At 39.9% G+C, this 15,049-nt stretch overlaps 2 protein-coding genes across 3 annotated transcripts; one reads left to right on the top strand and one right to left on the bottom strand.

Moving 5' to 3' along the window:
- Positions 1-664: 664 nt before the first annotated feature.
- On the top strand, positions 665-8,329 carry cops6 (COP9 signalosome subunit 6). Of its 2 annotated transcripts, none has more exons than XM_017452697.3 (10): positions 665-739; positions 2,676-2,801; positions 2,890-3,021; positions 4,153-4,241; positions 4,344-4,406; positions 4,517-4,564; positions 4,676-4,790; positions 5,669-5,761; positions 7,365-7,465; positions 8,004-8,329. In XM_017452697.3, the coding sequence occupies exons 1-10, from the start codon at positions 673-675 to the stop codon at positions 8,142-8,144; spliced, it is 975 nt and encodes a 324-aa protein (XP_017308186.1). In that variant the 5' UTR covers positions 665-672; the 3' UTR covers positions 8,145-8,329. The 2 variants fall into 2 exon arrangements, with proteins under 2 accessions (XP_017308186.1, XP_047007700.1); XM_047151744.2 differs by having other exon boundaries at positions 5,669-5,820; positions 8,004-8,144.
- Positions 8,330-9,443: 1,114 nt separating this feature from the next.
- LOC108275785 (uncharacterized) lies at positions 9,444-14,570 on the bottom strand. Its single transcript, XM_017486772.3, has 5 exons — positions 14,537-14,570; positions 12,622-12,675; positions 11,640-11,684; positions 11,379-11,512; positions 9,444-10,769 (listed from the first exon to the last, which is right to left on the bottom strand). Exons 2-5 carry the CDS (start codon positions 12,668-12,670, stop codon positions 10,044-10,046), a joined length of 954 nt encoding a protein of 317 aa, XP_017342261.1. The 5' UTR covers positions 12,671-12,675; positions 14,537-14,570; the 3' UTR covers positions 9,444-10,043.
- Positions 14,571-15,049: the final 479 nt, after the last annotated feature.

Below are 15,049 nucleotides of genomic sequence, written 5' to 3'. Positions count from 1 at the left end.
AGAACATGTACATTGTCGTGGAAATTAGACAACACTCGCAAACTCGTCCTCTGAAGGTAAAAAGGTTTATTATAGAAAGATGGTTAATACAGGATAGAATAAAGCAGGATAGAATAATAAGAGCACTCTGAAGCCCTTGTACTAAACCACTACTATATATATGAAACGCAGAGCATGACATAATTCTGTGTACCGATAAGAAGCGATTTGAGGTAGTTCGAACAGGCTTTGTTTTAGGATCTTGGAAGATGTTTAGACGAACCTTGAACAGAAGAACATGTTTGTGTCTCTGCAAGCAGGTAAACATTCTGTACTGATCTCAGTGACATGAAATGGCCTTCTTAGGCATTATCCTCACATGAGAATGAAACAGAATAAGAACAAACTTATTACAAAGTAAAAATGAGTAATTTCCCTCACAACATAAATAAATTCCACCATTTTTAAGGTTTTTGTTTACTTTTATTTATTTTTATTATTTTTTGTACTTTATTCAAATGCTAATTAGAAAAAGCTAACTCAAAAGTGAATTTGCAATTGCAGAAAATTCGTCCATCTACTGGAACCATAAGCTACACCACCATCTTGCGTTGAGAAAAGGAATAAGCAACTCATATGCGCTCTGCGCATGCGCATTATCACTGCGCCGTAAACGCCCGCTGAATACTGCGCATGCGTAGTAATTATACAGCGAAGATGGCGGCGAGTAATGGTGGAGGGATGGAAGTGGACGCGGCCGGTGAGTGTTTCTGGCCGAAAGTTGTGTTCTCACGCGCGTTTCATAATGTTACTGGATCGCAATTCGTATTGCTTTATTTCTTTAATCACGTGTGAGAGTAAGAAACACAGCGAGGTGTTAAAATCAGAGCTGTCTGCTCAATAAAATAGCTGACTGAGGAGCGTTAGCCTCTGGAGAAACGCTGTGCTTAGTTGTGATTGGCTAGTGCAGACGTCGGCTTCCGTCTGATTGAATGTCTGTCGTTGTTGTCCCGCCTCTATGTACAAATCTTTGGCGTAATTGGTCCGTAGCGTGTAAGACAAATTTTGTTTTTGACATCAGCTAAGATAAAATGTTAATAATGATAGTAGTAAAATCATTTGAAAAGTTTTAAACGCATGAAATTTACTCAAATGAAAAATAAAGGCGTTTTAGTTTTATCTAGGCGTTCATATTTCTTATTATATTTGGAAACAAAACTAGCAGAAATTACCAGAGAAATATCTAGATATAACTATAATAAAGTTGGATTGACATTTGATATTCGCGGATATGCGGAAATTAAGGGACCGTCTCTAAAGTTACATACGACATTGTTAAACACGTTTCTAACTTGAATAGCATTTGAAGGGAATGACTTAGTCATATAACCATCTGTAAAGTGTTCATCTAGGTGTCAGGTATGAAGCACACCTTTTAGTTTTTTTTAATATTTATCAAAATAAGCTATTAAATCATATGTAAATTAGACATGTATTTCACTGCAGAATGGGCCCATACACAAAATATACCATTATTTAAAGCCATTATTTAATATATATATATTTCATTAATAGGGCTATCTATTTTTTGAAGAAAACCATTCAATCCAGTACGGGTCATTTTGACCCCCTTTATGCATTCGTGAAGGTTTTTTTGGTTCATGCATTGTAGGGTTAAATATCAAAAATCTAAAAGGTGTGTGTCATACCTGACACCTAGATGAACACTTTCCAGTTGTTTATATGACTGTACGTAGGGGGCAGCTGTGGCTCAGGTGGTAGACCGGGTTGTCCACTAATCGTAGGGTTGGCGGTTCGATTCCTGGTCCATATGACTCCACATGCCGAAGTGTCCTTGGGCACTTGGGACTGAACCCCAAATTACCCCTGATGGCAAGTTAGCGCCTTGCATGGCAGCTCTGCTACCATTGGTGTGTGTGAATGGGTGAATATGAGACAGTGTAAAGCGCTTTGGATAAAAGCGCTATATAAGTGTGCCATTTACGTCATTCCCTTCAAATGCTATTGAGCTTTAAATTATGGTATATTTTGTGTATGGACCCATTCTGCAGTGAAATTCATGTCTAATTTAAATGTGATATAATAGCTCATTTTAATAAATATCAAAAATCTAAAAGGTGTGCATCATACCTGACACCTAGATGAACACTTTACAGTTGTTTTTGTAACTGTAAGTCATTCCTTTCAAATGCTATTGAAGTTAGACATGTGTTTAACATTGTCATATGTAACTTCAGAGACGGTCCCTTAATTTCCACATATCCGCGAATGTCCAATGTCAAACCAGCTTTATTCCAGTTAGATATAATCCTGCTGTCTGCATATAAAAGCAATACAGGCTGTGTTTATAAGCTAAACATGGTTCTTATCAACGTCCCACTTCGTTTGAGTGCAGAAGCTTGAACGCCATTTCCTTTAATAAACAAAATAACAGAACACTATGCATACTTTCATCCAGCTCAGTTTATCACCGTCAAGTGCCACTAATCAAATCTGTGCCATCATATTTATTATGTATTGTTTATATGTTATATTTATGTGTATATTATGTATCAGCTGTTTTTATACATCTTGCATCATGTAGTTATATATTATCTGTCATTTAATCTAATATGAGCTGTGGATGCAGTTAAGATATTGTGGGTTGTGTGTGTGTCTGTGTGTGTGGTGCACAGCGAGCCCCAGCGTGATGGCGTCTGGCGTCACCGGCAGTGTATCCGTGGCACTTCATCCTCTCGTGATCCTGAACATCTCAGACCACTGGATCAGACTACGATCACAAGAGGGACGAATAATACAAGGTTAGAAAGAGAGAGGTATTTGAAGTTGACAGCTGTAATAATGTGTTGGACGTTGTGTAACAGGTGTGTGTGTGTGTGTGTGTGGCAGTGATCGGTGCTTTGATCGGGAAGCAAGAGGGCCGCAACATTGAGGTGATGAACTCGTTTGAGCTGCTCTTCCACACAGCGGAGGACCGAATTCAAATTGACAAGGAGTATTACTACACAAAGGAGGAGCAGTGTAAGTACACACACACTTTACTGTGGAATTTGTGAAACTTTTTTACTTTGATTTGGCAGTCAGAAATGAAGATGATAAGACAGAGAGATAACAGTACTCCAGTAAAATTTCATTTCAGGTCTCACTTTAAATGAAAACTACTTCAGGCTGTAAAATTGCTTCTTGATCGCTTGACACTGAAAAAAGTATATATTACAATGATGTTTATTTTAGATCATTTCTAAGCAGCAGAGAACAAAAAATCCTGATTGCCCTGTGACACATGCCAAAGTATGTAAAACAAAAATAATAATAATTTTTTTTTTTAATAATTGTGACTTTACAATTATTCATCCATTCATCCACTGTAAGCCCTTCACACACTCATTCACACACTCATTGACACTCAGAGGAAGGAAATCGGAGGACTTGAAGGAATCCTACATGGACACGGAAAAACATTCACAACTCTATACAGACAGGAACCTAAAATAAAGATGAAAGCAGGGACCTTATAGCTGTGAGACGACAACACTGCCTATGTTTACATGCACATCAATATTCCGATATTAATCATGTAAACACTGCTATCTGATTGCCCTGTTCAGACCAACACAATATTCTGATTCCCACCCCTGGAATATGCCTGTTTTACTATATACACCTATATTTTACTATATACGTGCATGCTCAGTCCGCACAGAATTGTGGGTAGCAACGGCATCCTCTTGAATCTCCCAGGAAATAACAGCGGGAAAGGAAAAGCTCACGTGTAGATCCTGTATACGGGAATATTCCGATGTCTGTACGCATATAACCATCGTATTCAGAATACGGTTGCACTCCGAATATAAACAGAATTTGATGTGCATGTACACATGGTCACTGTCTGCTGCACCACCAATACAGATTTCTAATAATTTCACTGGAATTTCTCCAGTTTCTATCTCAAATGGGTGAGGCAACATCTAGCGAGTGAATGCGAACATCCATTATAAGCTAACTTCGCAAGCGAAAGGGCTCAGTGAGAGTAAGTCCTGCACAATTCGAACAAAACGTAAGCTTTAGAAAGGTCTTCTCAGTGTGTGTGTGTGTGTGTGTGTGTGTGTGTGTGTGTGTGTGTGTGTGTGTGTGTGTGTGTGTGTGTTTTAGTCAAGCAGGTGTTTAAGGACATGGAGTTCCTTGGCTGGTACACAACCGGTGGCCTTCCTGATCAATCAGATATCCATATTCATAAGCAGGTGGGCGGAGCTGGAGTTTGCTTTTATGAGTATGTAAATCAATATAATAGCTGCTGTGTTCCAACGAAAAAGGCTTAATGTGTCTGTGTGTGTGTTTTGCAGGTGTGTGAGATCATTGAGAGCCCGCTCTTCCTGAAGCTCAACCCAATGACTAAACACACAGACGTAAGAAACGCAATCACATACACATAAACACTTGCACTCGCTAAAGACAGTGTGTTACTGTACACTACCTAATGTGCGCACGCATAAATTCACTCTCGCCTTCTCTGCAGTTGCCCGTGAGTGTGTACGAGTCCGTGATCGACATTATTAATGGAGAGGTGAGGATGACGGTCATGAAGAAGTTGATGATGATGAAGATAATGATGATGGCTGTGTTGTCGCGGTTTGTTTTTGTGCTGTATCTAATTGTGGAGTTTTGTTGTTGCTAGGCGACCATGTTGTTTGCAGAGCTGCCATACACTTTGGCGACAGAGGAGGCTGAGCGTATCGGAGTGGATCACGTAGCGCGCATGACGTCGACAGGAACAGGAGAAAATTCCACAGGTAACACCGAGGGGTTCAACGATATAGTGTATTGTGTCCTATTGTTCAACACGAGGTTATTGCTACATTTGTGTATCAAACAATACTGCCTAATAATAGACTGCACAACAAAGTAGGCTATTTTACACAAAATCATGCTTGTTACATGGGGTTTAATAAACGTTTTTAACTTAATCAAGCCCACACTCCTGCTTGTATATCCTACAGGTCTGTACGAGTCAGTTCATTTTGTAGACTAACATTTCTACACTGCCAGAGCTTGAAAATAAATGTAAAATATTTTATGATCAAAAAATTCTCTTGAAAATAACTATGATTTTCGCGTAGCCAGCAAGCATTAAGGCTGTCCATAGATGATAAACGGCAAAACATTTGGGATGAGGTTTGGTGTTGGTAATGAAAGGACACCATTGAAGAGATCAATATTCTCCAAAAAAATAAATGATTATACATTGTTGCCCATCTGAAATTTACAAAAGACCAAATGGATGTTTTACAGCGCTTTCAAGATAAAAGAGGACAAATGAGACATAAGTGCATAATGCAATGTTTTATAGGAAGAAAGGCACTACACACAAACGCCAATATCTCATCCTGTGAAGCATGGTGGCGGGTGCATGAGGATGTAGGGCTGCTTTGCTGCCCCAGGGCCTGATAGCTGCAGTCACTGAGGGGGAAAATGACTTAAATCGTATCTGGAAATTTTTACAGGGGAATACAATGCCATCTGATGCCGGTGTAATAGATGTTGGACAAAGTTTTTTCAAGTCTAGACTGTGATTGTTGTTCTATAAATACATGTAAATTATATTTATACAAATTGAATCAAACTATTATTAGTAGTACTAAACCTCTCTCACTCTCTCCTTCTTTCTCAGTTGCTGAACACCTCATAGCTCAGCACAGTGCCATTAAGATGCTGCACAGTCGAGTGAAACTGATACTGGAGTATGTGAAAGCAGTGGAGGCCGGTGAGACACCAACACATGACGCGCTACTACAGTGCCCTACACTAATATTGGCACCCTTGGTAAATATGAGCAAAGAAGGCTGTGAAAAATTGTCTTATTGTTTAACTGTTTGATCTTTTGTTTAGAAAATTCACAAAAATACTCTTTCACCAAAAAAATTACATATTTTTGTTAAATGTGTGTGCCACAATTATGACCCCTATGAATTCATAGGAGAAAAATATATTTGAAATATATTATCATTGATATTTAAAAATTTTTAGTATATCTTGGTGACTAGGAACAGGAAATTGTTCAACCATGACTTCCTGTTTCACAGGGGTATAAATATGAGGTAACATATGGCCCAAATTCCCTTAGTCATTCACAACAATGGGTAAGACCAAGGAATATAGCTGTGATATCCAGCAAAAGGTTGTTGAGCTTCACAAAATGGGAAGTGGCTATATGAAAATAGCACAAGCATTGAAAATGCCCATTTCCACCATCAGGGCAATAATTAATAATTTCCAGACAACTGGAAATGTTATGAATCAACCTGGAACTGGACGTGTGACTATATTGTCTCAACACACTGTGAATAGGTTGGTTCAAGTGGCCAAAAAATCTCCAAGGATCACAGCTGGAGAATTGCAGAAGTTAGTTGTATCTTGGGGTCAGAAAGTCTCCAAAACTACAATCCGAAGTCACCTACATCACCACAAGTTGTTTGGAAGAGTTTCAAGAAAAAAGCCTCTACTCTCATCCAAAAACAAACTCAAGCGTCTTCAGTTTGCCAGACACTACTGGAACTTCAAATGGGATCGGGTTCTATGGTCAGATGAAACCAAAATAGAGCTTTTTGGCAATAAACACCAGAGGTGGTTTTGGTGCACACAGAGAGGTAGCCATATGGAAAAGTATCTGATGCCCACAGTTAAATATGGTGTCTTTAATGTTTTGACCTGCTGACTGCCTGTGCCAGAAAGCTTAAAATGGCACATGGTTGTATCTTCCAGCAGGACAATGATCCAAAACATACATCAAAATCAACACAAAAATGGTTTACTCACCACACAATCCAGGTCCTGCCATGGCCAAAAACCTGTGGGGTGAACTGAAGAGGAGAGTCCACCAGTGTGGACCTCAAAATTTGAAGGATCTGGAGAGATTCTGTATGGAGGAATGGTCTCAGATCCCTTGCCATGTATTCTCCAGCCTATCAGGCATTATAGGAGAAGACTCAGAACTGTTATCTTGGTAAAGGGAGGTAGCACATTTATTTTACAAGTATTGAAGTATGTGTGTGTAAAGGGTGCCAATAATTATTACACACCTATATTTAACAAATTTTTTAAATTCTTTTTATTTATTTATTTTTTATTTTTTTGGACAAACCTGTGTTTTGTTTGCAATTGTTTGATATCCATGAGAGCAGAGTATTTTTGTGAATTTTTTGAGCAAAATATCAAAAGGTTCAACAATAAAGACAATTTTTCACAGCCTTCTTTGCTCATATTTACCAAGAGTGCCAATATTAGTGTAGGGCACTGTACATAGTCTCATGCAGTTCTGCAACTGCAACTGCAGTTCTCAGACTGAACTTGTTCGTCCGGCTGTATAGGTGAAGTTCCATTTAACCACGAGATCCTGCGTGAGGCGAACGCTCTCTGTCACCGGCTACCTGTACTGAGTACACTCAAGTTTAAGACCGACTTCTATGACGTGAGTCTTGTGCACACGTACATCTGCCATCCACAACCACATCTACTGACATATGAGTGTATAATCGTGTTTGGGGGGTGTTCTTATTCGCTGTTGTATGGGACCGTCCCAATCCACACAATACTGTTGTGATGTAAGGAGGAAAACTCTTGGGGGCGTACTGTTACAGCAACGTGGTGTTACTGTTACTGTCCAGATGCTGACTTTTTTTTTTTTCCCTCCCTACACTGGAGACCCCTTCCATAAATGTTAAATAAATGTCTCCTTACACAAAAAAACATATCAATACTTACATTTTACTTTGTTAGATAATGTGTTTTTAACCCGCCCTAGATTATGTAGTTCTCTTTAATAATAATTGCTCCCTAACTTAAACTAGTAGATGGACTGACAACTGTTCACACTATATACTCTGTGGGTGTGTGTGTGTTTATGTGATGTGTGTGTGTGTGTGTATGTGACGTGTGTGTGTGTGTGTGTGTGTGTGTGTATGTGACGTGTGTGTTTATGTGCTGTCTGTGTGTGTGTGTGCACGCAGCAATGTAACGACGTGGGTCTCATGGCGTATCTCGGCACCATCACCAAAACCTGCAACAGCATGAACCAGTTCATCAACAAGTTCAACGTGTTGTACGACAGACAGGGGATCGGCCGGCGCATGAGGGGACTCTTCTTCTAACACACGCACTTGCACACACAGGTTTCATATAGGGGACTGTGTAAAGTTAGTTCTGTTCTGTTGTTATATAATAATACAACCTCAACTCCACCAACTCCACCACCACCACCACCTCACACACACTGATGTATTCTGCTGTATAGTGTGTGTTCTGTTAATAAATGTGATTTCTGATTTTTGAGAAATATTGTATTTTCTTGATGCAACACCCGAGCGCACACGACTTATCAAACTGGAACTGATTTTCAGCAAACCAAGTGAATTCTGATTCCGTTTGCTTTCCACACTGTGTAGAAAATCTGTTTACACATGTTTTAGTGTTAATGTTAGTGTCTTGTCATGAATGCAGCAGGAAGATAATGTATACACAGATTAATTACATGAATAGTTTTAAAGAGTCAACTATAATCAAACAAAACCATGTTTGATTACGTGAATGCTTGTTAAGGGGGGCACGGTGGCTTAGTGCATAGGACCTTTGCCTCGCACCTCCAGGGTTGGGGGTTCGCACCCCGTGCTTCAGGGGTTTACTCTCGGTACTCGGGTTTTCCTCCCCAATCCAAATACGTGTGTTGTAGGCTGATTGGCATTTCCAAATTATGTGTAGTGTGTAAATGTGTGCAGTTGTCCCCTGCGATATGTTTGCACTCTGTCCCAGGTGTACCGGGCCCTGTGCTCAGAGTTCCCTGGGATAAGCTCCAGGTTCCCCTGCAACCCTGTTTAGGATAAGAGGGATAGGAAATGGATAGCTGGATATCCAGGTAATGTAGTTGTAAGGTATTGTGTTCCAGTGGCCTGGAACAGGCAGAAATGCTGTACTGCTGTAGATTTTATACGTTTGAGTAATTTTAGTTATTAATCGGAAGCTCGTGCAAATAGGTTGTTGTAAAGGAAAAGTTACCTGTGTTTAAAATGTCATTTGTATTTATATACATACACCGATCAGCCATAATCGGGGGGGGGGGGGGGGGGGGTTTATCACAGCAGGTATGGTGCTCATTAGTGTCTGTGCACCGAGTGTGAGCGTTTGTCTGAGAGAGCAAGAGACGTGGCAGTGACTTCTATCTTTATACCCCAAGTGTCCTGCAGTGTGTGTGTAAGGGATCAGTGGAAAAAAATTTACAGGAAGCAGCTGCTTTTTTAGCACTAATAAACACACGCTGCAGGATACTACCATTATTAACCCAGCCTTTACATACACACACTAACGAGCAGGACAACCTGCAGCGACACACACTGCAGGACACCGCCACGTCTCTCACACACACTGTTACAGAACACAACACAAGAAACAGCAGGTGTATTTTAATTAGGTTTAATTTCCCATGGATGTGTAACATACACACTAAACAAACATGTTGAGTCAGTATTAGTGAAAATGAAAAACGATGGCAAACTTTGTGTGTGTGTCGATTGAGGAGATCTAGTGTTGTGTTTGTATCGTAAAGGTTCAAGGTCAGGGTTATACTTGACATGTGACTACGTGGAAGCTAGGCAGGCTGGAGGATGAAATGGTTTGTCCACCAGGAGGCAGGTCAAAGCTGAGACATATGTACAGTACATCACCAACACCTTCTGCACAATGTAAACAGTGAAGTTGGCAGGAGTTGAGATGACCACGTCTATTAATGCCTTAATCTTGAGAAAATGGCTGAAACATTGGCCAACATAGATGGGTTATTATGTTAAGTTGGAAAGACACTGAAGAGTATATTTCTCGGTGGTGTTCATAATATTGCTTCACATACTGTCCTTGCCCTTTATGTTACTTTTTTTATTTTTGGACGTGTGATATCGATGCACTGAATGAACACAGAATACATGCAGCATCCTTCTTTCGTACACATAATTAAAAGCAAGTATAACCTCGGCATAACTACCTCCTGATTACATGTTTATTTATTTGGTGTTGGGGGAAGGGTAAGAATAGCGAGCAGAATTGTACAGCTCTGAGTGGACATCATATTGATAGGGAGAACCGTAGTATGGGTAGGCGGGTTTCTTAGCAATGGGTGCAGGTGGCGCTGGTGTCTCCTCCTCCTCCTCTTCTTCCTCTTCAGGCTCAGGCACAGGTGGAAGGGGCAGAGTTTTACCCTTCATAGGGCGGGGAGGTTTGTCAATCAGACAGTCGGGGTCCCAGTAGGGGTCACAATCATACTCCATTCCTTTATGGATTACAGGTGCAGGAGGCAGGGCAGGGGCGGGGCCTTTGACCGAGGCAGGTGGAGGAGGAGGTGGGCCTTCCAGCTTACAGCTGGGATGGTATCGGGGGTCACAGAGCACAGGCACCGCCCCCGAGGGCAGGTACACAATGTGAGGCTTACACAGAGGATCTTTGGCATTACACAGGTAAATAACATCAGCCTGGGAGGGAACCAATGGTGAGGGGCCTTTTACTAGAGCAGGGGGTGGGGCAGGGGTTTGCTTAGGGACAGGAGGAGGAGCAGGGCCTTTTACAGAAGCGGGAGGAAGGGGCAGTTTGCAGTGTTTGTCTTTGGACGGGTCACACCTGGCCAGCATTGGAACGCCAAGCTTGTTCTGGAAGTTGGCAGCATCAGGACCATATACCTGCTCCAGGTGTCTCATCTGCTGATACAGCATTCGGATCCGGTCGATCTCATACAGCTATGTGGGCGGAATACAGGAAACAGATCATTATGGGTCCTAATATCTTATACCTTGACTCTGATTGGTCCACTGACAAATTCAAAATGCTGTGACCCCATCTAGCTTACAGTGTTGATCTAAAAAAAAAAAACTGTCAGTGTTATTCCATTTTATTCAATAACTGATTTTAGGTTTGTTTGTTTTTTTTGTTTTTTTTTAATAATTAGTAAAACTAGCTAGCTAGTTAACTGCTTCAATGGAACCTCTTGATGTAAGGCTAGGCAGCTAACTGTGTTGTTTTATGGTGCTACATAGTGCTTAGCTACTCCAATAACAGCCCCTTGTTGTAACTTAAGTACATTAAATAGGTTGTTAGAGTGATGAGGATTTCAGCCAGTGATACAGTAATTATAACACAGAGGTAACCGCTTGGTCTCCACAGTTGAAGTAAACTACCACCGTTTGTGTGTGGATTCACTTTATGAGTTGGATCCTCGCATGAAAAAGTTTTAATGTTGTTGGATTGAAGTTCTCGCAGTGGTCTTTTTTTGTAAATTTACAATGTGTTGCAACATACTGTGTACTGGAATTGCAGTGCCGTGCATGTTGGATGTGTTCAGTGTTTACCCCCTCAGTGTGGCCGATGCTACTGTAGTAGCGATAGTAGGACTGGAAGTCAGGATACTGCCGGTGCCAGCGCGGGTCGGCGTTCCTCCGAGTGCGTGAAAGAAAACCATTAGCCTGAGCCGCATCTATATTCACTGTAACCGATTTTCAAAGAGAGATAAACACGAGGAAGGAAACATGGATGAATGCCACCTCAGTGAGAGAAGAGGGCATAAAAACACTGCAGTTTGCTTGTGAATCTTTGATAAGAAAGATGTTTACCTTCAGGTTTGATGGTGTTGAGCAGCGACTTCGCCTCTAACCATCCTGCATAGCACAACAATTAGATTACAGTAACACAAATCACATTAAAATAATACATATTAGGTATTAGTACCAAATAAAACATGTTACAGTGGCACATCAGGTTACAGTAACACACCAGTCATGTTACAGTAACATATCAGGTTACACAAACACACAAATCACATTATAGACTCATTTATCAGATTACAGTCTTTCTAGATCTGCATTAATCACCTAATTTATAAGAAATGCTTAGAAAAATCATAATTTGCAACATTGCCGTCTTGCTGGTTTCTTAATTTCAGGCTTCTGTAAGCATTGTTTCTGACCCAGAAATTGGCTCCGATTCCAGGAAGAAAAAAAAACAATGCTTCTTCACTCTAGCCCCTTCTCCTTATAAAGCAACTCTCAAGAGTGACAGATCGATTTGGGGACAGGAGGAGATGTCAGTGTCCATATTCATTGCTATAAGAAACAATCTTCCACCTATGGGCTTTAAGGCACACTCACTTGGAGCTGCTCTTATTTTTATATACGAACTCAGAGACACACCTTCTCCAGTCTGAGACAATACTGGCTACATCAAGATGTCTGCTGAAAAATACAAGTAAAAATGTGCGACCATGTTGACCATATTAGGCCGTGAATTAAGACCACATTGCAAATTGCGTACTCTGACTGTAAATCATGTCAACATGACAACCCTACTTTCTTATCCGAACTGCAAAGTCCTTACACCAGTGGTTCACAAAATGGCATTGAGAGACCCCCGGGGTTCCACGAAGAAAAGCTAGAACAGCTGTAAACCTTTTATTTTATTAAATTGGGTGAATCACCACCTACTATTAACAAATTGATTCTTTTCTTTTTGCGTCGTTACAGTTCTTGGCTTTAATTATTTATTTTAAATTGAAGGGGTTCAATCCAAATCTTATGAAAAAGTGTAAATGATACTCACGTGGCAGCAGCACGATGCAACACAACACACAAAGGAGCCTCAGGACCATGTTGGCTGTGTGGACACATACACACATGATTGTCTTACTTATCATCACTGTGAGGACCTTCTATTGATATATTTATTAATGCAGATAATTAATGCTATGCCTATGCCTGAAGCTGACCGCAACCTTAACTTCAATAAATAAAAGAAATCTTTTGGCTCTTTTAGTTTTTCAAATAAATAAATAAACATCTACAAGGCCAAAACGATCACATATTCCTTTCCTTGTGAGGATATTTGGTCCCCACCAATTTGGGTATATAATACTATTATTATTGTGTTATTCAATGGCGTGCATGCAAGTGGATGTGCATGCGTCTGAGCCCCTATGCCTTAGATAATATATCAGAAATAATAGCACTCCTTTTTTTAATAGCATAAATGCTTGCATTTTCTAGACTGACCTACTGGTACAAGCCCAAGGATGTGTTATTTGCTGGATGTATTTTGATAAAAAGCTGCTGAAAAACAAAAGGTTTCCTTTTAGCTAGTTCTTTGATTCGTCTCACCAAAGAAGCCTTAAGTACCTTCAAGAGGCAGAGGTAGAGGTAGAGGAACCTCTATAGAGAGTGTGTGTGTGTGTGTGTGTGTGTGTGTGTGTGTGTGTGTGTGTGTGTGTGTGTGTGTGTGTGTGTAAAACCTACAACTATAGCTGGAAGGAAGGAACAGTTTGACTGCATCTGTAAATTTACAAAGGGGCTATAAAAAATGAACCGATACAGAAACCCGGTGCGTTTTTTAGCCCTCTGACAAGAACAAACGTTTATTTTGGCTTGATGTTCCCAATTTCTAACATACAACAAAATTTGTTGTACATATTTTAGAATGAGTCCGACCTTGGTTCGAATGATAGCTTGGTACATAAGAAATGTAGTTTATATACAAATATCAAGACAATCAAAGAATCTTATGCCAAGGCTTTGGCCAGATGTTATTATATTTCTAGCAAGCTGCTGTTTCTGTACACAAGTAATTATTTTTACATTGTACATTGTGTACATTGATGTACATTTCTAATTAGGTATTGTTACACAGTATTGAAGAAAATTTCTACAGAAAACAGTGAAAAAAAGCTAAAAAAAAATCTATTTTTAAATAATAATAATAATGTTAGAAGTTTCTATTAATACACCTTATTAAGGGCTCTGAAAAAATAAAGTAAAAAGAAATTGAAAAAAAACTCCATTACGAAGAAGTAAAGCTCTATTCAAATGAACTTTTCTTTATTAAAACATGGAATTCAGGGACAGAGATGAGGTAAAGTGAAATGGTGAAGAAGGAATGAGGCAAAAAAGAGAAGGACATGAGTGAGAGATGACAAACAGGTTATAGATGTATTCTCACCCTAGGTTTAGGGTTAACCCAAACCCTAACCCTAACCCTAACCCTAGATATCCTCAAATTAAAGTTAATAGTGTTTCAAATGTAATTTAAGATTTCATTTGCAATGATGGCATACAAATAGAAAAACACTGTGTTTATTGCAGCAAGAAAACCTACTGAATAACTAAATATCTCATAGAAGACAACATTAAAGTGTTTTTTTTTTTTTTTTTTTTTTTTAAAGTTCCATCATAGTAACATAAAAACATTAATTCATGGTTATTAATTTATTTTCATTTGTAAGAGCTCTCGTTTAAGGAGTCACAGGCAGCCTGTAATTATTTAAACTAGGTCTGGTGTTAATGCTTGCAACAAAAAAAAGTTACGCAAATTAATTTCCGATCACCAATATCATATCTGAACAATTGTTTACATGATTTTAGACTGTTAACAATGTCCAACAACAACTGAAACTCTGCCCTTGTGCATGCCACTATATAATCATATATATTCTTATATATAGCCTATAGATGTAGTGTAAACTCACCTTGCACACGGGTCCACTTTTCCTACCCAACATCATGCTCAGGTGTGTTAAATACTGCCCTGCCTGTCACTCATGCAGGACAGATACATGATTGGCTTGTTTGTTCGACAGAACCACGCCCACCACTGCCCCACCCCAACCACTGCTCCGCCTCTTTCCTCCCCTGTGGCGCTCTAATAAAAGTGTGAAGGAAAACCTGCACTCAGCACTTTCTGCACAGTAAAACAGGCTAGCTGCAGGGTACACGTACACACACACACCCACTCATTAAAGCACACGGCTACTGCATAGACCCCAAAAAATGAAAAATGATGGCCGGTGCCACAATTTTAACTTGTATGTAGTGATTAGTATGTCTGTCCGGCCCTGTAAAACTGACAGTGTTTTGAACACAGAACCAACACACATACACACACACACACATACACACACAAAATGAAACGTTGTGTCAATTCCAGATGTTGGAACGCGACGTTATAAAAACGCTCCACATTCCGGATGTGTTAAAAACAC

Source organism: Ictalurus punctatus, chromosome 2, assembly GCF_001660625.3.
Source record: "Ictalurus punctatus breed USDA103 chromosome 2, Coco_2.0, whole genome shotgun sequence".
NCBI classification, from domain to species: Eukaryota; Metazoa; Chordata; class Actinopteri; order Siluriformes; family Ictaluridae; genus Ictalurus; species Ictalurus punctatus.
Note: the sequence above shows the minus strand (reverse complement) of the source record. Positions and strands in the feature narration are given on the sequence as shown.

Bases quoted from the DNA above. Each gene is read 5' to 3' on its own strand.
- cops6 (XM_017452697.3), top strand. From the start codon at position 673: ATGCGTAGTAATTATACAGCGAAGATGGCGGCGAGTAATGGTGGAGGG. The intron at 4,565-4,675 runs GTGAGGATGACG...TGTTGTTGCTAG, and splicing joins TCGACATTATTAATGGAGAG to GCGACCATGTTGTTTGCAGA. The intron at 7,466-8,003 runs GTGAGTCTTGTG...GTGTGCACGCAG, and splicing joins TTAAGACCGACTTCTATGAC to CAATGTAACGACGTGGGTCT.
- LOC108275785 (XM_017486772.3), bottom strand. From the start codon at position 12,670: ATGGTCCTGAGGCTCCTTTGTGTGTTGTGTTGCATCGTGCTGCTGCCA. The intron at 11,685-12,621 runs GTGAGTATCATT...TGTGCTATGCAG, and splicing joins TTGCATCGTGCTGCTGCCAC to GATGGTTAGAGGCGAAGTCG. The intron at 10,770-11,378 runs GTAAACACTGAA...CCGCCCACATAG, and splicing joins GCATCGGCCACACTGAGGGG to CTGTATGAGATCGACCGGAT.